Below are 25,637 nucleotides of genomic sequence, written 5' to 3'. Positions count from 1 at the left end.
GGCGTTGGCTTTTCTCGCGCTGTTAGAGGAACGTTTCCTGAGAAGTGAGAGTTCTCGCGGGAAGTGTGTTCAAAAAGCCCTGGCGCTTACAGGACTACCAGGTAAATGAATAGGAGGGCAACTCTCTGGCCGGCTGAGGTTAGCATCACGGATCTGGACGCCGGGACCTCTCAGCTCTTGCCAGCAGCTGGGGGAAGGAGTGAGGACGACAGAGGTAAAGACTAGTGAGAGTGGAGACGAGCGGTAGGCGGCGGGGAGCAGGGCTTGAGGAAGCCTGGGGTCTGGGTCTTGGCGGAGGCTTTGGCCGGAACGCCTTCGAACCCGGAACCCTAAATTCTTATAAGCTGATTTCCAGTCGGGCCCCAGTCTTCGGTTGGACGTTCTCGGTTCTCTGGGGAACTCTGGATAAATAGGGAAGGCCAGGCGGCTGCTGGGGGCCTCAGACTGATGGCCTCTGGAGGTGCGTTGTCCAGTACGATGGCCCCCTAGCCACTTTGGCAACCCGAATTAAATGTAAATTATACACTGGATTTTAAAGGTAGTATCCCACAAGAGCTGTATCTCTGGCAATTATTATGATTACGAGTTGAAATGATATTTTGGATGCATTGGGTCAAGTAAAACGTCGAGATGAATTTTGTCCTTTGTTTACTTTTTTAAATCGTTGCTCGAAACTTTCAAATCATGCGTGTCTCCCTGCCCTATTTGTATTCCATCCATTATCATGTTTAATGTTCTCAATAAGCCTGTAAGATGGTCATTACCCTCCTTGTATTGGAAATGATGAAACAAGGCGTTAAGTTACTTGTCCGAATTTGTGCCACCAGTAAGGGATGGAGGTGGAAGGCCTAGGCAGCTTTGATTTCTAGAGCTTCCTGTGTTCCAGTGTTTTTTGTATGCTGTTTTCTCGGGGGGGGGGGGGTGCGGGTGCGGGTGAAGCGGTGTACAGGAGTTAGAACTCTGGGGCCCTCAACCACTGAGCCACATCCTCAGCCCTGTTTTGTATTTTATTTAGAGATAGGATCTCACTGAGCTGCTTAGGGACTAGCCATTGCTAAGGCTGGCTTTGAACTCGGGATGCTCCTGACTCAGCCTCTGGAGTCACTGGGATTATAGGCGTGAGCCACTGCGCATGGCTTGTATGCTGTTTTTGAGAGGCCAGACAGAAATGCGGTTAGAGCACCAGGCTTTGGAGATGGACTCTGGTTCCCATCTCATTGAGCTCCTGAGTGACTGATAACCCTGAGCAAGTTACTTAACCTTTCTGTGCCACATTAAGATTGCATGTTTAAAATGTAAGTTCTTCTACCCTATGAGATCTTTGAGAACATTGCTAAGAAAATGTACATAGAGCACCAAGCAAAATATATGGCACATATTAGTTTTAGTTCGTCCACGGCTAAAGGATATAGGTTAACTCTTTGCAGGTTGATAGATTAATTCTTTTTCACTCATTAGAGCTCAACTGAAAAGTCACGTAGTCAGGGAACAGTTCCCTCTTGTTATAGGCTTAGATACCACCTTAGTTACAGCTCTCCCTTTTGCACTTATCACACTTGTAACCTTATAGTTTAGTTATTTGATTTGATGCCTTTCTACTAATGGACTGTAAAATTCAAAGTATTTTCTAGTGTTTGGATCATTATTTTATCCTTAACACTAAGTGCATTGTCTGACATGTAATAAAATTCCAGCAAATTTTTTGAATGAATGAGAACTAATGTTTTGGCTTCCTTGTGTATTCCTTAATGGGAGGCCTTGAGCTTAACCTCATTTTTATTTTGATAGATGGAGATAATAATAATGGCTTAACATGGGCTCATGAAGAGCATTAAATGAGATGATGTATTTGAAGCACTTCTTTTAGCAGGTGGTAAATCCCCAACAAGTATAAGTTATTGTTAATAAAGCAACAGTTAGCTGGCTAGCTTCACTGTATATAGGTTTTGAAAAGGTCTTGCATTTTAAAGTAGTCTGCACTGGTTAGTTTATGGTATCTATTTTACCCTATTATAAAACCCTATATCTCCTACCTACTGATTCTCAGTTAAGAACTTTGTTTTCTAATTCAGTGATAAGTGAGGCATTTAAAAGGTCACACTAGGGTTCGGGATGTAGCTCAGTGGTATAGCACTTGCCTAGCATGGGCCAGGCCCTGGGTTCGATCCCCAATACCCTGCTACCAAAACATAAATGAACAAAAAACCAACTAGGTTCACTTCAATATATTCCCTACTATATGTTCCTAGTTAATCAGCATCTATATTGTATGCTTTGTTTTCATTTTAGAGAAGATATCCATGCTACATTCTCAGTACATTAGACCTCATCCTCTAGTCAAGGACATCACCCTGGCAGTTCTCCAGTATCTCCTATGTCATCTTCTGTCCTGAATTTGTCCTAGGGTATACACACATACTGTTTTGTATCTTTAAAATAGTAAGTAAACTTGTCTCTACTTCCATTCCAGCTACTATTCTATTTGTCTGCTTTTTGAAGCAAAACTGTATTTTCTGTCACTTTTTCATCTCCTACCATTCTCTATCATACTCATTTCAAGTGGGCTTTTACCCCATCTTCCCACCAAAATTCTCTTGGGGTCACCAGTGACCTCCATAAATTCAAAATCCAGTGGCCAATTTGACTTAGCAGCAGCGTTTGGTATGATCTCTCCTACCTCCTTAATACACTTTGTTTATTGGCTTCTAAGACAGCACATGCTCTTGATTTCCTCCTTACCTCACTGTTAACTCCTGAATATACTTTACATCTTTTTCCTCACCTTCTAGTAGGGTTCAGTGCTTCGTCCTCTTCTCTTTGTTATGTTCATCCTCTGTTGACACTCAATCTGAAGGACTTGTGCTGATAACTTCCAAATTTATATCTCTAGCCTACACCCCTCTCCTACACATATATTCATTCAGCTGCCTGCTTGACATCTTTCATGCAAAACTTGAAATCCTGGTCCCCCTGGCCCCCAAAAAACTTTACATCAATATCTCAAATGAGGGCAACTCCATTCTGCTAGTTGCTCAGGCAGAGCCTTGAAGGTATTTTTACTTTTTAAAGGCATTTTTTATTTTGCTATATTCCATATATAAGAAAATCATGTTGGTTTTACCTTTAAAATATAGGCAGAATCTGGGCATTTCTCACCTACTATGCCACCACCTAGCATGAGGCATTATTATCTCAGATGGTCTCTCTGCTTCCAGTTTTGTTCCATCCTAACTATTCAACACAGCAGTGAAATGATTCTTTTAAATTTTACCAAATTGTCTACTTCAGACTTTGAAGTGACTTCCCATTTCACACACGCTAGAAGCCAAACTCTTTATAATGGACTGATCTGCCGGCTCCTTTATTATCTGTGACCTAAATTCTAGTTCATGTCTTGGACTCTTTTTCCATATTAGGGTTTCCCATCTGCCTGGAGCATTCTTCCACACAATGAGGCATACCTATTTTCCATCTTTTGTCTCCTATTTACACCACCTATCTCTTTTGAGCTTTTTTTTTTCTTCCAATTCTATTTTCTAATGTATTTAATTATTACACTGTTACTTATTATTTTCCCCTCTTGGAATGTAAGGTTAATGAATGAGTAACTTTGCCAGTTTTACGCCATAATGATCTGAAGTGCCCATAATGAAGCCTAGCTAATGGGGCATTCAGTAAATGTTTGTTAAATGCATGATTCTATAAACTTAAGACATAGGGAATCATCTGATGCTCTATGAAAGCAAAGTCCAGTTTCAATTTGGCTTAAAGGGACTAGGGCCAAAGAGGAAGGGACAATAATTGAGGTTAAGTTAAAGTACAGTTATCCTGTGTATAAAGTTGTAAGGCTTAGCCTGGAAATTGCTCTGAACATAGTTTCTATTTTACATACTCTGTTAAGAGTAATTAGAAAAATACTGTGAATCAGTTTCCAATGAAACAAATACATTCAGCAAAGTAGTACCACTATAAAAAATAAGACAGGATATTCTTTACTTTATGTTGTGAGTCTGATTTAAAACTGTCTTTTTATACTCTTAAGTAGCAGTCATGCATGCATACCATAAAGTTTCTTGGTTTCTGTCATTGCTCTCTTTTTACTTTGATTATTTTGACAGTAACACAATTATGAGACTAATTCTACCTTAGTAATTATGGACATTTAACATATAACAATTGAATAGTTTCCTAATGTTGAGTTTCTTAGGAGCACAATTAAGTGTATTTTTTTTTCTGTTCTTTTTGGTTTGGTCTCAAGTAAAAAAAATTATCAAAACCATTTTTGCTCTTAGAACAAGAATGCAAATTTGACTCCTTATAAGTCAGGAATAAAATCTTAATATTATGTTTTTATATGATAGTAGCACTCGGGATACATGGTTCCTTTATTATTGGTTTAATTGTAGGGGTTTCTTGTTGTTTGTTTAAGCTCAAAAAATTGTATTTCTTCTATTTATAATAGACTAAAAACAGGAAAAGAACATGGAGGCAGATATTGCAGATCTTCGAAGCAAGCTCAAAGAGGTTGAAAAAGAGCGACTAAAAGCTGCACAGTATGGTTTACAGCTATTGGAGAGCCAAAGTGAATTGCAAAATCAATTAGATAAATGTCGTAATGAAATGATGACCATGACTGAGGTAAGACTGTGGATTCCTCTGTTTATGAGGATGTGCTTAGCTATTGAAGGTTTATTTTGTCTAGCAGTAATTATTTTATTTTCTGAAGATCTAATTTCCTATCTATGCCATTTTCATTAAAGGTGAATGAGTTAATGAATTCCTGATATTCTTTCCAAAGCAGCTGGTTCTGAGTTTCAATTATGTTTACTCTTTCTATCACAATTTACCTACCATATTTATCACTAAGTTTTGTTTGTCCACACTCTACATAGGTGATCTCACTTATTTTGGAGCTCTGAATATCATCTAAATGCCCCCATGGTAGTTTAGCAACCTAAACTGTTTAATTAACAATTAATTAAGAGTTCAAGGGAGGAGCAATAGTCCTCCCTTGAACTCTTAATTAGTGTATTTATTTGCCCACTTAAGACTATCTCAAACTTGATATAAACAAACAGAATATTTAATTCCCTGTCTACTAATCCAACATTCTCTGTCTTTAGCTTATTTATTTAGTAAATTGAATGACGTTCAGTTGCTTGACCCAAAAATCTAGAAGTCTCACATTTAGTCCACAAATTCTTAGGACATGATTTATATAACATCTATCTAGGCCACTGTCTTCTTTCTCCCAGCCTTCTAACCAGAAAGCCTGCTCCATCATTGCCATTCAGATCATTCTTTCTCAATATAGAATCATTCTTTCTCATGGAAAAGCACAAGAGATCATGTCATCTCCTTTCTCAATCTGCATAATGCTTTCAATTGTATTTACAAAAGACAGTTGAGGGTTTATACATCCCTATGTGATTTGACTTCTGCTGGACTTTTGCAAACATAGGAAACTGCTTTTCCTTGTTCAGGCTATCCTAGTCTTGCCTTATGGGTTTATGTGAGCTCTTTCCTCCTGCTTAGTTGTTCCTCACCCACTCTTCATAGATTGAATCCTCAATCTTCAGATTTCAGTTAAATGTCACTCACAGAGACCAGCCCTAACTAAAGTCGGCATCACTCACTCTTTTGTGGGGGGAGTTCAGGGGGTATAGTTAGCAGGGATTGCACTCAGGGGCACTTAAGCCACACCCCCAGCCCTGTTTTGTATTTTATTTAGAGACAGGGTCTCACTGAGTTGCTTGAAACCTTGCCTTTGCTGAGGCTGGCTTTGAACTTGTGATCCTCCTGCCTCCCTCCTGAGCCGCCAGGATTACAGGTGTGCACCACTGCACCTGGTAGCATCACTCACTCTTAATTCTTTGCAGTACTAATTATCTCCAGGATTGCAAGGTCCTTAAGAATTTTGTGTTGTTCACTGCTATATTCTCTAGTGCTTTGCACACAAATATTTATTGAAAGAATGAATAAATCAGTTTAATTTAGGAAATCCTCAGTGGTATAAACTAAAATCGAAAATTATAAATATAGCAGGTAAAAGTTACTAATGACAGCTCTTGTTTTTCCATATGGTACTGTTCTTGACCACGAGCTCAATACCTAATTATAAAGCAAAGCAAAGAAAAACAAATCTAATAGTAGAAAATAAAACCATGTTATATATAATTATTTGGAGAAATAACTTATCAAAATTGGAAGTGCTTTTGGAGAAATAATGTTACTTGTTTTAGGTCTTTTTTCTAGTTTCATTTTATCTTATATTTTAAAGCTTCATGAAGGAGTTTGAGCTACTACTTCTCTGTCAATGCCTTCTACAGGGTAGTGAAGCAATTACCATATCTCTATCATGGACTTTACCATACAGTAGGCCCCCTCCTTATTTCTAGTTTCACTTTTCTTAGTGTGAATTACCTCTGGACAACTGTAATCTAAAAATATTACATAGAAAGTGTCATAAGTAAATAATAAATTTTAAATTGCATGCCATTCTGAATAGTGTGAGGAAATCCGGTGCCATCCTACTTTATCCCACCTCACTTCCTCTCCTCACCTAGACATAGTACAATGAGATATTTTGAGAGAGATCATATTCACATAATTTTATTACAGCATATTATTATAATTGTTATTAGTTATGTTACCAATCTCTAACTTGCCTAATTTAAAATTAAAACTGATCAAGATATGTGTGTACATATGTATATATGGAGTTTGGTTCAACTTGTGGTTTCAGCTATCCACCCAGGGTCTTGGAACAATCCCTGCATGTAAAATGCAAATGATATCTGATGGTGTGTGGAGCTCAGACACCTGAATGATCTGACTAGTTAAACAGTTATTCACTTTATGATGTTCTCTGCATCAGAACGTAGTATGTAAGCATATGTCCTAATACTTTCAAAACCAATATAGACATTACTTCCTTCAGGAAGTGTATTCTGAGCTAGCACTTACCAGTTACTGTGACTTAATGTAGTTGCTGAATTGTATGTTTATTGTTCCTCTAGACATTGATCCTCCTTGAAGTCAGGCATCATTTTTTATATGTATTTGAGTTTCTCTGTTACCTGGCATATTTGCTGGGTTCTTAGTAAGTATGTGTGGAATAGATGGAAGGTTGAATGCCTAAGACCTTGTTTCTGGTCTTTTGTTACCAAAAGTCCCTTTACTTTTTCATGTTCTCTCTCAGATGGACTCCAGATTTGAAGGTTGTGCTATCAAACTGTACTAAATAATAAGTAGCTTATTTTCCTAATCGTCAAACAAATGCCTAGTTTTTGGTCAGCATGAGATAAGACATGCTGCTGTGACAGTTGATATTCCAGCCAAAAGCAGGGACATTTTAAGGTAGCCTGGTGGTACTCATCATACAAAGTTTTTATTCAGATTTTGGAATCCGGAGAATGCCTCCCCAGTTACGTTTTGCATTGCAGGTTACTAGGGCATCAGAGCCCCAGATTGGAAAGTGGTAACCTTGCATCTTTTCTAGAGTTGATGCCTGTACTAACTTCAGCCTGAGTGTTTTTGACATTACTGTACTTTCAGAATATACCTTAGGGATTCACTAAAACTGATGAGCTACAAAGTTATTCCAGATTTAACATGTGGCTGTACCTCAGAAAGCAGCAAATGTATGAAACAGGAATAAGCCAGTTGAAGGTGAGAACTGATTCTATGTAATAGCTTTAAGTGATTTTTATGTAATTGAATTGTAATTGAATCTATTTTCAGAATTATGAACAAGAAAAATATACTCTTCAGAGAGAAGTTGAGCTCAAGAGTCGCATGTTAGAAAGTTTGAGCTGTGAATGTGAAGCTATTAAGCAACAACAAAAAATGCAGCTAGAACAATTAGAAGAGCAGCTAAGCAGAAGCCATGGACAGGAAGTGAATGAACTAAAAAACAAGGTTTGAATATATGTATGTTTTCAGAGCAAAAATGCCCCGTGTTGATGCAACCATCTGTTAATGTAAGGTGATAAAGATTTTTCTCAAGTACCACTGTGAAAATAGCATAGATCAGTTTTCTGTCATTTTAATGTTGAGAGTAGAAACACTGAGAAACAAAAACTTATAAAATGACTTGTAAAAGTGAGACTTGTATCAATATAGCCTTCTAATTACATATAATTTTCCAATTTTGATAACAGCAATTTTTTTTATGATTCATTTATTTAGTAACTACTGAGGCATCCTTGGTCATAGTCAAGCAGTCTCCTTTCAGAAAGAGTGGTCCCTTAGCCTTTACTGCAGCTAGTGGTGTGCTTTGTAATTCTGTAGAGCAAATCAGTAGTTCCTTATAAATTACTATATATTAGTATTGATACCTTATAATTTATTTTTTGAGGAAAAACATGATCCAGTTCTCAAAATATATTTTTAAGGGAAATCCTATTGTTATCTCCATATTACTGATGAGAAAGCCAATGTTTAGGTAGATGAAGCAAATTGGACAAGGTGAGAGCTAGAAATTGTCCGTTGTGAATTGAAGCAAGTCTTCCTCACACCAAATTCTGTGTCACTGAGTGTGTACATAATCTGATGACACATTACATACTAGCTCCACTTCATACATAAACACGAAATAGACAACAGCTGTTCATGAATACCCATTCCTTTCTAGCACCCCCACCCATTCAGCCTTCAGATTGCTACTTAGGAATCCAGAACTTCACCATGGCTCCTCTTGGTGTGAAATCCAGACTTTTACAAACCCTTTCTTTCAAAACTTCCTTAACTTTTTTATTGTCTTCTAAGAAGTCTTTTTCAATTTTTAGATTTTTTTTTTTTATGTAGCATCTTCTAAGATTTTTTTCCATGTCTGTGTACAACCTATACTGCTGCCTTAATTCTTTATTGAATTAGCGCTGTTTTTCTATTTTTAGTAATGAAATCACATATTTGAGTTGGTTTATTTTTTCCTTATAGTCCGTAAAACAAACAAATAATGCTTTTGTGAAATACATCGTCCTCCTGCACATTACTGACAAATAGTCTAGCTTGTCTGGAACTAGTCTGGTTTTAGACAGTAATGACTGGTAATGATGCATTTTCATTTCTCCTGGTGGGGTTTTTTTTTTTTTTTCATGTAGTTTTCATTACATAAACAAAAGTAGCAGTATAAGGGGATATTTTTTCAGGGCCTGAAGTAAGGACCAACTGTGGAGATGGCTTAGGTGGTAGAGCAAAGAGTAAATCAATACAAAATTTTCAGTCTTACTGATGTTCTTAAATCACTTTTGCCAAAAGTTTGGCTTTTTTTTTCCCCCAATATCTTTCTCTTACTAATCATGTTGAATTCATCGGCCTGTTGTGGGAATTTGGCCAACAGAACCTTGATGTAGACTACTGTGGCTCTAGTCCCCACCATCCCCTCTCCCCTAGACTGTTGTGGTAGCCTTCCAATCAGGCCTCTGCTTTGGCATGGCTGGTCACAGCATCGTTTACACAGCTACACAGTGCTTCTGGTAGCTTTAGTGCATCCTAAGCACTTGGATGGCTAGAATGGACTGTTTATTAAACAAGGTGGGTCACTATTGGAGTTTCCTTGGAAGCTCTAGTAGTCTTTTGTACAAGTTTGGATCATTCAGTGATGTTTTACAGAAAGAAAATACCTTTTGATTTATAAAAATTTTTTTTTTTTATACTTTAGATAGAAAAACTGAAAGGAGAGTTAGATGAAGCTAGGCTTAGTGAAAAGCAGCTAAAGCACAAAGTAGACCACCAGAAGGAACTCCTATCTCATAAATCGGAGGAAATACGGATGATGTCTGAGCGAGTTCATGAAAGCATGTCTTCAGAGATGCTGGCTCTTCAGGTCGAGCTGACTGAAATGGAAAGTGTGAAGGTAATTTTTATGGCATGTGTTTTCTTAGATTTTTAAATTTTTCTTTTGCATACATTTTTTGTGTTTTTATAATAATTCTAATGAGCTAGTGTGGAGGAAGAAATGTTTTTTTGACCTACTTTGATGTAACTATCCAAAAAATGTTTTATGTAGTTTAGGTGAATTACTTTATTTATAAAATAGTATTAGGTGACCTGATTAAATAAGGCAGACAGTACCTTTAGATTAATGAACGCTCTGAAAGGACATAGACATTTTCTGATCCTAGTTTGTGTCATAATATAAAATGTTAGTACAGTGGAAGTTGAAATTTGTGTGAACATAGATTTTTCATTTCAGACTATGAGTCATTAAAAATTAAAGCCCTGAATTCACAGTCAGCAAGAGCAGTCTCTAGAGCCTTTTGTTTGGTTTCCTGCTCAAAAATTAAGTAATATTTAAAATTTTAATAGGTATCTGACAACTTTGACAGGTTTTTGTAGTTTTAATTTGAATGTGAACCACTACAGATAAGTTAGCTGAGCAGCTGCTAAATGAAAGCATTTTCAAGAGAATTTTGTCTTTCGATTTCTGTTGAATAGAATGCTCTCAAGGAAGAAGTGAATGAACTACAGTACAGACAGGAACAACTAGAACGTCTTAGTACTAACTTAATGCGCCAGGTAGACCGACTTAAAGAAGAAAAAGAAGAGCGGGAGAAAGAAGCAGTTTCATACTATAATGCCTTAGAGGTATTATGATTACAGTAGTATTGTTTCCAGTTTTTAAATTGTTTTCATACTAATTTAATCTCTATTAGCTAAATTGTTTTCTTTTGAATTTAGAAAGCTCGTGTAGCAAATCAAGATCTGCAGGTGCAATTGGGCCAAGCCCTCCAGCAAGCCTTGGATCCCAATAGTAAGGGCAACTCTTTGTTTGCAGAGGTACTTACAAGTATTCTAATAATTGAATTGGGTAAACTGTTACTTCATTTAGTACAAGAACAATTAAACATATAATGTTTTCCAGGTAGAAGATCGAAGGGCGGCAATGGAACGCCAGCTTATCGGTATGAAAGTCAAGTATCAGTCACTAAAGAAGCAAAATGCATTTAATAGAGAACAGATGCAAAGAATGAAGGTGTGGAATTACCGCTCTTAAATGTTTGTTAAATCTACTTCATATTAGCATTATATAGATAAATATGTCACAAAAGCCATCTTTTCCTTCAAGGCGTATACTTTTATAATTTTCTAGAACTGCATGATTTTTTTAAAAATTAGAAATTCCAGGTAGATCATAAGATACTTTTATTTTTTCAAAAAGTTAATCTTGGAAAAACATTAGTGTGTTTAGCAACTACTAATTGTTTATTTTAATGATCATTCACTAACCTTGCCAGGGAGGTTTAAATCTTTGTAGAATAGGGAAAAGGAATTTAAAAGTGTTTGTTTCTCACTTATTCTGAGTCTTTCTGGGTTCCAGCATCAAATGAGACTAGCTTTTGCCATTTCTCACTTCTCATGAAGGCTTATTTTAGATGGAAATTTGAACTATTTAGGGTTCCCTTTTCTTGCAGCTCCTCAAAGCATGTAATTAACCCCTTTAATTTTAAGGGTTTTGTTGGTTGTTGCTGCACACAAATAAGAAGTAACAGAAAACCTTATGGCAATTAGAAAGATTCCAAGATTATAGCAGTCCTTAGAATTCCAATGTATGGTCTGTTCTGCCTGATGTTCCTAAGGTGGTGTTTGGAAGAAAGTCTAGATTTTTTTTTTTTTTCAAGATGTCAGTTTTACCAGAGAAATGGGAAAGGTCACTGATTGAACTTGGAATTAGATGGACTGGATTGAAGCATAGTTGTCATTTGCTAGTTGTGTTACCTGGGACATATATTCTGAGAGCATCTAAAAGGCATACCTCATTTACAAAGTAGAGGTGATAGAACTTGCCTCTCAGAACTGTCTTGGGGTTAAAGTGTAGAGAAATACTCATATGGTACTTCCCATTCTTATCATTGTGAATATCATGTTTGTGACTGAGCTGCTTAACAATTTTCCCTACTTAAGTAAAGCTAATGGAGAATTTTGAGAAATCGCTTTAACAGGAGTTAGTATAGATGGTGAATAGCAGGCCACATTTGTCCAGGCTTACTTACCAGTTAAATGACACCCTCTGGACCACAGTCATGCTGTTCAATTTTGTATCACAAACTAGGTAAAACTATATTAAAGACTTCAGATATCATTAAAAAGTAGAAGTACTCCAAAGTTATGTCTACAACAAAACTAATTGATGTATATTTTCCAATTATTAGACTAGAAATAACTAGTTTTCAAAACAAGTTCTAAATAATATTAGTACAAAATACAAATTGTTCCAGAAATATGCTTATCAGAATATCTCAATATTGTTGTGGTCGGGGGATTCTAGTTACAGATTGCTACATTGCTACAGATGAAAGGATCTCAAACTGAATTTGAGCAGCAGGAACGGTTGTTTGCCATGTTAGAGCAGAAGAACGGTGAAATAAAACATCTTTTAGGTGAAATTAGAAATCTGGAGAAATTTAAGGTACGGATAATATCTTGAAAAGATGTGGCTGGATTTTTATTTGAATATCTTAAATTTTCAGTTTAAATAGGTTTCTCATCGTATAATTGACTTTCAGTTTCAGTACATATTGACCCAATCTTTAAATTATTTTTTTCTTGTCTCTGCTTTTCAGTATTATTGACCATGCTTCTTTTACTATAGCAAAGACAAACCAATCTATTCTATTTTTGTTGTTATTATCTGGTTATTGTTTGTAAGTACCTATACCTTTAGTGTACAACTCAGTGAGTTTTAACATATGTATGTTTATATGTATACACACACACACACGTATTTATATCTGTATATGCATATTCTTACAATTACTATCAGATTACATAAAATATTCCTAGCACTCCAGAAAAGCCCCATTTAAATGAAGTGCTCCCACCTCCTAACTTTGTGTCAACATTATGTGAACATTCTGTTGAACTTCATATAAATTGAATCATGTAATATATATATACCCTTGTTTCTGTCTTCTGCTCAGTGTTATGTCAGTGAGATTTCTTGCCTGAATGTCATCAGTAATTATTTTTTAGTGCTATCTGTTCCATTATTTTTAGAGCTTTGTCAATTCAACCTTGGATATCCACTGGAATTTATGGATGTCTTTAATAAATTCTAATAAATTTATTTTATTTTGCAATTAGTGCAACCTTCCAGGAAAGTGAAAGTACTTCTACATGCCTTTGACTCAGAGCTCCCTATTTCTTATTTGTACGCTTGATTTATAACTTTTTCTGTTTTTATATGTTTTTTCTTAAACTTTGAGAGTGAGTTCCAAACCAGATGTCCTTTTACCCCTAAGCACCATGGTGTTGTTGGAGATATAAGCAAATGGTCAAAATTACAAATTAACATTGATATGCATTGAACCATGCTATTAACCAAGCTACTTTTTACATTTTGCCAGTTATCATTGATACCCTGTTATGGTTTAGATATGAGATGTCCTTCAAAAGCTCTTGTGTTAGTGCAAGAATTTTTAGAGGGGAAATATTTGGATTATGAGAGCTTTAACCTGATCCGTGGATGATCCACTTATATGGATTAACTGAGTAGTAACTTTAGGCAGGTAGAGTGTGACTAGAGGAGTTAAGTTACTGGAGGGGTGACTGGAATTTTGTCCCTGGTGAGCAGAGAGCTCTCTCTCTCTCTGCTTCCTGATTACCATTTTCTAAGCTACTTTCCTCCCCCACACCCTTTCACTATGATATTCTACCTCACCTTGGGCCCAGAGCAATAGAGTTGGCCACCTGTGGATTGAGACCTGAAACCATGAACCCCAAGTAAACTTCTCCTTACATTTTTCTTGTTAGATCTTTTGGTCACAGAGTCACACACACACACACACACACACACACACACACACAAAAAAAAAGGCTGATGAAAACATACGCTAAGCAAATTTTAAAAGAAAAAAAAAAATCTAGTGTTTTCAATTCTAGCGCCTAATCCAAGGTTGCATGTTTTACCATGAAGTCTCTTCAGTCTTCCTTAATCTGGAACAGTTTCTCTTTCTTTATTTTGACATTTTTGAAGAAAAAGTTGTTTATATGACTTTATCTCTGTTTCTATAGTCTATCCCTGGGGCTTTGTGCTATACTTTGAAAATTGTGACCTTAAATTAGGAGCATTTTTAAATGTACAATCTCTGAAATTCTTTGCAAGTTTTTAAACATCTGCTTTTTTTTTCCAGTAAAGAAAATATTCAAAGAGTGAATCAGAATATTTAAAGCGTGGATACCAAAAATAACCTCAAGAATCTCCTCTCTTTTTCCTATTTTTCCATTGTATAGCTTTGTCATACCAGAATTCAACCCCAAAAGCATTTGCTTCTCTCATTCTAAAAGCCAGGAGAGTGAAATCCTAAGACAGGTATAGTTGGAGTCAGAGATATGAGTGTGAATTAGATCTGGATTCACAATCTAGCTCTTGATTTACTTGCCGGTAGTACCTTGAGCCACTTTTCTTACCTGAGGAAGGACTGGTGGTTCTTGTACCTACTGCACTCAGGTAAGTGGGTGGATCTTTGAAGAGTATTTGTCAAAGGATGAGAGATTAACATGTGGCTGCTGCCACTGTTAATAAGCATACAGTAACCTAATTTGTTTTGTAAGTAATAAGAATTTTTGCTTTCTTTAGAATTTATATGAAAGTATGGATTCAAAACCTTCAGGCAACTCTGGTGCTCTGGAAGATAACACCTATTATACAGATTTACTTCAGCTAAAGCTTGAGAACTTAAAGTAGGTGTCTGGGTTGGCAGATGGAAGATAAAGACTTTTTATTTATTTTAATAGATGGTATTCATATAATAACAAATTTTTAAGTTCAAATTGCTAAAAGAAATTTCCACAGAAAAGAAAGTCAATAACATGTCTTTGTGTAATACATGAGTTTTATGCAAGATTTAATAATTACTAATTACTGAAGAATACTTTCAGTAAATAATTTGTGTTTAGCTTTTTAGATTGGTAAGTAAAAAGGACTTTCATGTAGAAAATATTCTTATAATCCAAATTTTTCAAGAATAAGTATTTCATAACTTAAAAGGAATTTATGCATGAGTCACCTTGGAATAATGCATGAATTTTGGCAGCGGGGGATTCTATTGTTAAACTTTAATTATTTGTTGTTTCTTTGTTACTAGAAATCCCAAAGAAATATATTTTTAACCAAGTGTTCAAATGTAAAATTAAAGATTTCATCCCACTAAATTATTCACAAAATTATATATCAACATTCCTTGGTTCTTCTTTTCTGTTACTGTAGCAAAGAAAATGAAAGCAGCAAAAGCGAATTGTCCATACAGCGGAGGAAAGCATTGTTTGAGAGCCAGCGGGCCCTAGATATCGAGCGAAAACTTTTTGCAAATGAAAGATGCCTTCAGCTTGCAGAAAGTGAAAATATGAAACTGAGAGCTAAGCTAGATGAATTAAAGCTGAAGTATGAACCTGAAGGTATGCAAGTTTTCTATGTTTTTGTCTTTTAAGTCCTAAATAGCTCTGAGAAAGTGTGTCAACATTTTTTTCAAACTATAGCTTTTAGCAAATCTTATTACAAACCAATTTTGTGGTTATCAATCTGTAGTTAATAAGGGAAATTTACAGCTGAAAAATTCAAAGGGAACTAGTTATGCATGAATGTGATATGTGGCTTTTTTGGATGTCTAGGCTTCATCATACTGACACTTGAGGCTTTTCCACTTAAAATCGTAGCATATTGTCATACCGAAAAGATAAATAAGCAGCTAATGTTGGAAGTTATGCTAATTCAGATTATTTATAGAAGATCTAAACACAGTTTAGGTTTAAGTGCTTGTGATTATTCTTCCGCCGATGAAAGTCTGAGGAGGCATTGCAGGATTCAGACTCCTTTTGTGTTTGTCTGCCACCATCCCATTGAGCAGAGTTTATTTATGTGGCCTTGCTGTCACAACAAGGCAAGATTGAGAAAATTCAATCTTGATTCTCAGGGGCCGTGTTCCAAGTAAATATTGGGAATTCTATATTTTTTATTGACACATAATAATTGGGCATTTATTATGTCTCTATTTATATATACATTGTGTAATGATTAAATGAAGGTAATTAGCATGTGATCACCTTAAATATTCATTCTTCATTGAGAACACTCAACTTTTACAAAATCAACCTGGTTTGGATTCCCACAAATGAATAGGAACGTGTAGTGTTTGCCTTTTTGTGCCTGACTTATTTCATTTAACACAAGATCCTTAGTTCATTCAAGTTGTCACAAATGACAGGATTTCATACCTTTTTTATGAATGCATAGTATTCCATTACTTATACATATCACATTTTCTCCATTTATGGGAGTTCAGATATCTGGAAAAACACACACACACACACACACACACACACACACACACACCTAGTATTGGGATTGCTGGGTCACATGTTAATTCTATTTTTAATTTTTGAGAAACTTCCATACTATTTTCCATAATGACTACTAATTTATAGACCCACTCACAGTATATGAGAGTTCTTCTTTCTCCATAGCCTCACCAGAATTTCTTTCTTTTTTTTTTTTTTTTGGATAATAGTTATTCTATCTTGGGTGAAATAGTTTCTCATTGTGGTTTTAATTTGCATTTTTCCTGATGTTTAGTGATTTAGTGGTGTTGAGAATTTTTTTGTAAACCTCTGTATTCTTTAGAAAAATGTCTGTTCAGGTCTTTTGCCCATTTTTAAAATCAGATTATATGAAGGGTATTTGCTATTGAGTTCTTTTAGTTCCTTATAGATAGATACTGCATAGTAATGCTTTCTCAGCTGTATAATTTGCAAGCAATTTCTTCTATTCTGTAGTTTTTCTTTACTTTGTTGATTGTTTTCTTTGCTATAGAAATTTTTTAGTTTGCTATTATCCAGTTTGCTTATTTTTGCTTTTGTTTCTCCTGCTTTTGAGGGATTGTCTAAAAAACCTTTGCCCAGACCGAGGTCATGAAGCATTTTCCTATGTTTTCTTCAAGTAATTTTATAGTTTTCAGTTGATTTTTGTATATGATAAGAGAGAAGTCTGGCACAAAAAGACAAATACCACACGATCCTATTCATCTGTGAAATTTAAAAAAGGTTGATTTTGTAGAAATTGAGAATGTTCTCAATGAAGAAACAATGAATATTCATGGTTCTACATGTGGAGACCCAGTTTTCTCATTACCATTTATTAAAGGACTGTCCTTTCCCCAGTATGTGTTCTGAGCTCCATTGCTCTCTTCACTGTTTTTTTGCCGGTACCATGCTATTTTGGTCAGTTTAGCACTGTAGTGTATTTTGAAGTCAGGTACTAGGATTGTTCCAGTTTTGTTCTTTCTGCTCTTTGACTATTTGAAATTTTATTGTTTAAGACAGGTTAGGATTATTTTTTTCTTTTTCTGTAAAGAAAATTATGGAATTTTGATGAGAACTGCATTGAATTTGTCGATTGCTTTGGGTAGAATGAATATTTTAACAATATTAATTCTTCTAGTTCATGATTATGAGATATCTTGCCATGTTTTTTTGTCTTTTCAATTTTCACCAGTGTTTTATGGTTTTCACTGTAGAGCTCATTCATCTCCTTGATTAAATTTTTTCCTAGGTATTTTACTTCACTTTTTTTTTTTTTTAAAACCATAGCTTTTATAAATGGGATTACTTTCCTTATTTCTTTTTCAGATAATTTGCTATTGTTGAATGGAAACACTACTGACTTTTATATATTGGCTTTAGTATCTTATATTCTTACTGTATTTATTAGTTCTAATAGTTTTTGAGTAGAGTATTCAGAATTTTCTGTAAAAGATTGTATTATCTGAAAACAGGGACAGTTTCCTTTACAATTCGGCTGCCTATTATTTCTTCCTTTTATCTAATTTCTCTGGCTAGGACTTCAAGTTCTGTGTTGAGTCATAACAGTGAATGCTGGTGGCATCCTTGTCTTGTTCCAGATCCTAAAGGAAACACTTTGATTTTGACCCTGTTGAGTATGATGTCTGTGGGTTTATCATCTATGGCCTTTAATATACTGAGATGTGTTCCTTCTATGCCTAATTTATTCAGAGTTTTTATCAAAAAAGGATGTTAAGTTTTGTCAATTTTTTTTCTATTGAAATGATCGTATGGTGTTTGCCCTTTTGTCTGTAATGTGATATATCAGCTTGTTGATTTTTGTTTTAATCCATTCTTAGATCCTAGGGTGAATTCCATTTGATGGTGGAATTTAATTATTTTGATATGCTGTTGCCTTCTGCTCTCCAGAAATTTTTTTTTTCAGGTTTCCCAATTTGTTTGTATTTACTAGTTCTTAAAATTCTTTCTTTTTGTGGGGTTTCCTTTTTCACCTCTGATTTTTTAAAATTTATTTCAGTTTTTTGTTTTTTTTTTTTTTTTTTTTTTTTTTGGTCTGGCTAAAGATTTATTCATTTTGTTTATCTTTTCAAAAACCAATTCTTCATTTATCTTTTATTTTCTTTTTTTCCTCTATTTTGGTTATTTGTGCTCTGATCCTTACCATTTCTTCCTTCTACTAATTTTGGTCTTATCTCTTTTTTTTCTTATTTTTTTCTAGTTTATTGAGATGAGATATTGAGATCTTCCTTCTTTTTTTTAAAAAAAAAAATTTAAATTGTTTTTGAACCTTTATTTTGTTTATATGCAGGGCTGAGGATTGAACCCAGTGCATCTCACATGCTAGGGAAGCACTCCACCACTAAGCTGTTCTCTTCCTTTTTTTTTGAAGTAGGAGTTTATTGCTATAAACTTCCTTCTTAGAACTGCTTTTGCTGAAAGCATAAAGTTTTGGCATATTTGGTATATTTTCATTTTTACTTGTGAAAAGAAATATTTACATTTATCTTTTAATTTCCTCATTGACTTATTGGTTGCTTCTAAGTGTGTTTAATTTTTACATCTTTGTACAGTTTCTGATGTTCTCTTTTGTGGCCTGACATGATACCCTTGAGAACATTTCATGTGCAGTTGAGAGGAATGTGCTGCAGCTGGTGCATGGAAAGGTCTGTAACTTCTTTCTGTTAGCTCCATTTGGTCTAGAGTACAGTTTAAATCTGATGTTTCTCTGCTGGTTTTCTGGCTAGATGCTCTTCCATTGCTAGAATTGGGCCGTTAAAGTACCTTATCACTGCAAAAAAATTGCTGCCTATCGCTCTACATTTAATAATGCTTGCTTTATGTATTTAGACATATATTTACAATTGTTGTATACTCTTTTTTTTGTTCTGTAATGGCCTTGTCTCCTCAGTTTTTGACTTGAAGCATATTTTTTCTAAGTATAACCACTCCTACTCTCTTTTGGTTTCCATTTGAATGGAATATCTTTTTCCATTTGTTCACTCTCTGACTATATTCCTTACAAGTGAGTGTCTTGTAGGCAGCAGAGTCAGATTTGGGTACTGTCATATAATTACTTGTTTTCTGGTTGTTTTGAACATCTTTGTTCTTATCTTCCTTTCTTCCTTTGTTGTTAGGTGATTTTTTTTTCCTATCAGCATGTTTTGATCCCATGGTTTTTATTTTCAGTGTATCTATTTAAGGTTTTTGCTCTGTGATTACCATGAGGCTTTCACAGAACATCTTATAATTACAACAGGTTATTTTGAGCTGCAATAACTCAATTTCAAAAGCAAAAAAGAAAAAAGGCTTCTACTCTTCAACTCCATTTCTCTCCCATATTTTGAGTTTTCGATGTTAAAATTTACATCTTTTTATATTACATATTCCTTAGCAGATTACTGTATTTGTATTAGTTTTGTCCTTTAGGCTTCTTACTATGGATATAAATGGTTTACATCCCCTAGCTCCTGTGTTATTTTAGATTTATCTGAATGCTCACTTTTACCTGTGGGTTTTTATACCTTCAGATGTTTTCATATTATACATTCTCATCTTTTTTTTTTTTTTTTTTTCCTCTTTGCATTTGAAGAACTCCCTTCTGCCTTTGTTGTAAGATAGGTCTGGTTGCCATGAGTGCATTCAGGTTTTGTCTGGGAAGGTCTGTCTTCCCTTTACTTCTGAAGAAGCTTTGGTGGGTACATTATTCTTGGTTGGCACATGTTTTTCCTTCAGCAGTTTGGATATCATCTCATTCCCTTATGTCCTTTGGATTTTTGCTGAGAAGTCCACCAGTCATATTGGAATTGCCTTCTGTGTCACTTGCTTCTTTCTTTCCTCTTGCTGCTTTCATAGTCCTCTTTGTCTTTGACCTTTGAGAGTTATTTGGGTTGAATCTGATTGGCAACCTTTGATTATCCTGTAATTGGGTGTTTGTATCTTAGATTTGGAAAGTTTTCTATTATATTTTTGAATAAACTTAATTCTAACCTTTTGTCATTCTCTAGATCCTCTTGGACACCAATGACATAGATTTGCTGTTTTAATGGTGTCCCAGAGATCTCATGAATTTTCTTCATTCCTTCTCATTCTTTTTTCTCCTGTTTTCAAATAGCCTGTTATCAAGCTCACCAATTCTTTCCTCTTCTTGATCAGTTCTGCTATTAATGCCCACCAGTGGCTTTTTTATTTCATTTATTTATCAGCTCCATGATTTGATTTTTAAAAATTATTTCAATCTGTTAAATGTCTCCTTATAAAATTTTCTTAATTGGTCCTCTGTTTTCTTGAAGTTTCTTGAGTTTTTTTTTAAACCAGATATTTTGAATTCTTTGTCTGCCAAATCATGCATATGAATGTCTTTTGGGTCTATCTTTGGCAATATGTTTTGTCCATTTGATAAGGTCATCTTTCCTTGGCTCTTTTTAGTCTTGTAACATATATCTTTGTTTCTGCATTGATGAATTAGGTATCTCTTCCCTTTTTTTTTTTTCCCAGTCTGGACTTGTTTGTGACTATTCTACTTCAGTAGGCTTGTTTAGACATTTTTAGCAGACTGCCTATGGTATTCCATTTCAGCATTAGAGGGCACCCTGAGCTCAGGTTAGATGCAGGTTTTTTGACAACTCTGCTGCTGGTGCAGTTTCCAACCTGAATGGACCCATGGGAGATTCATGGAGTACACTCAAGGCATGTGGGAGAGCCAGTCAGGCTCTTGAGTCCAGAGGATCTATGAACCCTGCCTCCAGCAGTAAACATTCCTAAACATTCTGTCTGCTAGCATGTCTCCTCTGGCAGGGATGGAGGGCCAGTGCCGAGTTCTGTGTGCTAGTTCGAGCCCTACTTCTCCTTCCTTCTAGCTGGTCTCAGGAGCATCCCACTGAGTATTCTCAGTGCTTGCTGTGAGCCCATGCAGTGAGACTCCCACAGAGGGACTCTGGTGGTGAGGAAGTCAAATATCTATTTCTTGCTTACTTTTTTCAGTGTACACACTGAGTTCTGGGGGCTTTCTGCGGGGTGGTACCATGAAAGCTTGGGGACAAGGGATTGCAGTAACAGGGAACCTTTCCCCTTGTGGGCTTCACAGTCTAACTTACCTGTTCTGGTTTTCTGAGTTCTTGTGAATGTATTTTTGTGGCATATAGTTATTTAGCTTGGTGGTTCTGTAGGGGATTTATCACTGGAGATTTCTACCCGACCTCTTCTCGTACAGTTGTAGCCTTTAAGGAAAAATGTTTGGACAGTTATTAGAGCAAGTCACATCACTGAGAAAAAATAGCCCAGTACACCCTCTGCCTCTTGTATACTACAAAAAAATGAACTTTGCTATGTATAAATTTTAAAATAAAAGGCCAAATGTAAAGAAGTCCATGAATGTGATGGTCCTAACTCCCTCCTCTCCCCTCCCCAAAAGGTATTGTCAACATGTTTTAGGTTAAGGATTCTCAACGGGTTTCTGCCCCCACCCTGTTGACAGGCTGAACTCTGTTCATTGTGGTCAATAGTGGGGAAAATGTCAACAATGAGAAGTTTTTTATATTGTTTTAAAAGACTTCTCTTTTGTCCTTTTTCTCTTCCCTGATCCTAGTAAGCTCCTGTGAGTAAAAATTACCCATTAGGAATTTCAGGGGTAGTGTGCTGAACGGAACACAGAAAGGGACAGGAGGATGGTTAGTAAATCCAGATGATCTGGGTTTCAAAGGAGCAGCAAGGGATATCCAATATTTAGAGTTTGACCTGTTCTTTTCATTTAATCCTTGTCACAGACAAAGCAAAGTAAGTATTTTTAATCCGCATTTTGCAGATTCATCCAGCTGCTAAGTGCCAGACTTGATCCTAAACTCCCTGACTGTTTGCCACTGCATCTTTATCTCCATGGCACCAAGGTCTCCCTTAGGAACCATCTCCCCTTAGAATTTTTTATCAAAATACCACAAGAGAACATTTTATTCATTCCTAGAATTCCTGTATTGAGTTCCCAAGGAAAAAATTATGGTCAAAATAACCTATAAAAGCTTTAATTAATGCAGTCTATGAAAAAGAAAGAAAAAGAAATAGATTTCAGTGAGGTGATGAGTGGATTTTGAAAGAATAGAAAAAAGGAAAAGACTTTATGTATAACTGCTCTCCCTTGGTCTGTCTTTTGTTCATTGACTGGATTTTTCTAATGGTTTTCATTCTCAGAGAAAATCGAAGTTCCTATACTCAAAAAGAGGCGGGAGGTGCTACCTCTGGATGTGACCCCTGCTGAAGACGAATGTGCCAGTGGTGCTGCCGGGGAAGGAACTTCTAGATTCCCACCTCACAAGGAGACACAGTCCTGTCCTAACCCTTCAGAAGGTGACTTGCAGTTAGAAAAGTCAGTGTCTGCAAACACTCCCACTGCCCCTCTCTGTCCTCACAAAAATCTGCCCGTGGATGTGCAGCCAAAGAAGGAGAAGAAATGTGTGAAGCTTGCTCAAGCCTTCAGTGAAAGAAGTGAGAACACGCCCGGCTCTCTCAGGTCAGTGTCCTCTTTTCAAGGCAGCCAGCAGCCCTCCCTTTCTCTCCCTTCTCGCTGCATGAGCTATGCTCTTTGTCTCTTTATCTGTCTTCTCAATATTGCATGCAGTCTAATCCCCCAGTTTCATCTGCCCTCCTTCAACTTCTCTAAAACTTTGAGAAAGACAAAAATGATTGCAAGGGGAAAGGACTCCTGAAGAAGGGAGTCATTAGAAAGCCACACATCTCTCTTGTTGGTTTGAATAAATGTGCTATTACTTTTCTCCTGGTAAAGGAGTAGCCATGAAGGAACAATCAACTTACCTTCTCAAAGGTTTTCCAGTAGTCTGAAGACAGTTTAGTTAAGAAAATGTAGGTGAAGTTTTCTATGGCTTTTGATGATGTTTATACCAGTCCTTCAGACATTACTTTTAATTATTTTGACATTTTTAAATATCCAAGGTAATTTGTTTCCATTTTTTCTAAAACATCAAAGCCTCCAATTTCTGCATAATTGAATTTGTGACTTAAAAGAGAAAGTGTCAGATATGTGTATCTGAAGGACCAGTTGAAGGGCCTTGTCCTTTAAAAGGAATAGAAGTGAGAAGGTAAGAGCAAGTGAACAGAGGGAAAAGGATGTAACTGGCTGCAGCTGGAATTCTGGGCATGCACAGCAGGATCTGGGTAGGATAAACAGAAGTGAGTGAGGGAAATGGAGGGGAAATCAAGATGAAGGTTGTGTAAAGCAATGGCAGGTATATTAAAAATAAACACTTTTTAGACATGTAAAATTCAAACTTGTTTCTGTGAAAGTAGCCAGCTTGGGTTGTCTCCAATGAAGTGAGGTTTTTAAGGTGCTACTAGGGCTACTTTGTTCTTAGAAAGAAGGGAACAGAGTCAGGCATTTTCTGTGTGCATTCGATCGAAAAAGTAAAACAGTCCATCGTATGTGAAAGAACTTCCTTGTATGTTTTATCTGATTTTTCTTTAAGTTTTCAGTGCTACTAAATGTACTCAACAATGATAAAACTCTAGCTGCTGTTGTTATTGTAAGGAAGACTAATTAATTATTTCCTTCCTTGAGTTTTTGTATAATGTTGTAAGTCACATAAAATAAGAGCTTGATATTCTTGAGGAAATGACAAATGGAAATGACAAATGGATGCTACCTGTCAGTACCCATAGCGCTAACTGTTCTGAGGCGAGTTCCGCAGGCCGTGCATGTGTGTGTGTTGCTCACTGTGGGAGTGTGCCTATGGCCTGTGCGGGTTTGCGTGGCTCACGGTGTGGGTGTGTGTGTGGCCTGTATGGTCTTCCAGAGGTGGATTTCCAGAACCCATCAGTGCATATCTTGCCAGCTATGTTGCCTTCATTTCTTCTTCTGCCCTTTTGTGCTTGAAAAAAATATTGCTTCAATGTATCTAGTTAAATTGTTTGACTCAAATTGCATTTGGAAACTATTTGCCTTGCTAGTTAAACAAAAACAAATAAAATACCACAAAACACTTGATTTTTTTTTTTTTTTTTTTTGCGTGTGTGTGAGTCCATCTGCTCACTGCAGACATTTCCAACCTTGTGTCTTGCATGCTTAACTTAGATACACAATCTGAAGATGATTTTATAACAAAAGTGGCTTTTATTGGAAACTTCACTGTCGCATGCTTTATCAATTTAATTCATGCTCTTCTTTAAAGTGTTCGCAGGCCTATTTTATTATCTCCCCACTGTTTATATTTTTCTTTAAGTATTCTCCTAGTTGAAACTCAGTTTGAGTGTGTTTTCATTGTCTGAGACAGACATCTGTGCAGCCAGGATCCCATGGTGTTTTCATCTTGTGCATGGGCCTTTTGTGTGTCATGTTATCTTTAAAATACTGCTCCAGCATTTCAATTTTTGTGTTATGTGTACATATCATGATAGATATCTCATCAGATTTAATTCTTTAATCTAGGCCTTAACAGGCCTTTTTTATCAACCTTAACATATTTACTAGACATTTAAAAATTAAGTCTATTGATAAGAATAATTCCTTTCAAGAGTCATTTAGTATTTTAATGGTACTGGAGTCAACTAATTTTTTTCCTTATTAAAAAAAAATAGCACCATTCCTCCTTAGAGGCTCAATATATTACGGGTTTGTTTCTCTATTTTTTTTCCTTAACTACATTTGAATTCAGAGTGGATGCTTTAATGCCTGTAGGTTAGCCGCTGAGTCAATGCTTCAAACAGACGTTAATGAAGGGAAAGAACCTGCAAGCAAATTGGAAAAAGAACCTTGTAAGAAATCACACCCTATTGTATACGTGTCCTCCAAATCCACTCCGGAGACCCAGTGTCCTCAGCAGTAAGGACTTCTCTCTGATCAGAGGGAGGTACTACTTGCCCTGAGGTTACTGAGGAGTTTAGTTAAGAGCCAGAGTGGTGCCTGAGTTCGAAATACTCAGGTCTCCTCATTGTATCAAGAGCCGGCATTTCCATGCTTCTCAACCAGGCTTTCAATTTTGATTGTGATTCTAAGGAGAGTTTCTTAAGTGATGAACCTTCATGGATCTTCTGTGATTCACACTGAATAAACTGTTAACGGAAGGAAGACTATACTTAATTTAAATCTACATGCAGTGTAGTGTCTGGATTTTTTTCAAGTGAAGTGAATATTTTAACCTACCTTCAGAGCCATATATTCAGAGAATGAACTAATATACTATTATATTTTCGTATGTAATCTTTCTATGAACATAGTTTTTCATTGTATTGTAAAAATAGGAAATTTGATTTGAAAATATATATTGTTATAGATTTTGTCAGTGTTTAAAGCACCTATATGTATCTTTATTTATATTCACTTTATGACTGAAGCATAT

The 25,637-nt window shown here is 35.9% G+C and overlaps 1 protein-coding gene across 5 annotated transcripts; it reads left to right on the top strand.

Moving 5' to 3' along the window:
* LOC143386816 (protein Spindly-like) lies at window positions 1-25,637 on the top strand. Of its 5 annotated transcripts, none has more exons than XR_013155474.1 (12): window positions 1-214; window positions 4,463-4,638; window positions 7,744-7,920; window positions 9,665-9,859; window positions 10,441-10,590; window positions 10,684-10,782; window positions 10,868-10,978; window positions 12,272-12,412; window positions 14,582-14,685; window positions 15,212-15,399; window positions 18,870-18,962; window positions 22,480-22,559. XR_013155474.1 is itself a non-coding variant. In XM_077109453.1 (12 exons), exons 2-12 carry the CDS (start codon window positions 4,483-4,485, stop codon window positions 25,122-25,124), a joined length of 1,788 nt encoding a protein of 595 aa, XP_076965568.1. In that variant the 5' UTR covers window positions 1-214; window positions 4,463-4,482; the 3' UTR covers window positions 25,125-25,637. The 5 variants fall into 5 exon arrangements, 4 of the variants coding, with proteins under 4 accessions (XP_076965568.1, XP_076965569.1, XP_076965567.1 ...); XM_077109453.1 differs by lacking the exon at window positions 18,870-18,962 and adding an exon at window positions 24,977-25,637 and having other exon boundaries at window positions 22,480-22,798; XM_077109454.1 differs by lacking the exon at window positions 18,870-18,962 and adding an exon at window positions 24,954-25,070 and having other exon boundaries at window positions 22,480-22,798.

The sequence above is a fragment of the Callospermophilus lateralis genome, chromosome 5 (genome assembly GCF_048772815.1).
Source record: "Callospermophilus lateralis isolate mCalLat2 chromosome 5, mCalLat2.hap1, whole genome shotgun sequence".
In the NCBI taxonomy this organism is placed as follows: domain Eukaryota; kingdom Metazoa; phylum Chordata; class Mammalia; order Rodentia; family Sciuridae; genus Callospermophilus; species Callospermophilus lateralis.
This window is presented reverse-complemented; position numbering and strand designations above follow the sequence as displayed.

Bases quoted from the DNA above. Each gene is read 5' to 3' on its own strand.
- LOC143386816 (XM_077109452.1), top strand. From the start codon at position 4,483: ATGGAGGCAGATATTGCAGATCTTCGAAGCAAGCTCAAAGAGGTTGAA. The intron at 10,591-10,683 runs GTATTATGATTA...TTTTGAATTTAG, and splicing joins CATACTATAATGCCTTAGAG to AAAGCTCGTGTAGCAAATCA. The intron at 15,400-22,479 runs GTATGCAAGTTT...TTTCATTCTCAG, and splicing joins GCTGAAGTATGAACCTGAAG to AGAAAATCGAAGTTCCTATA.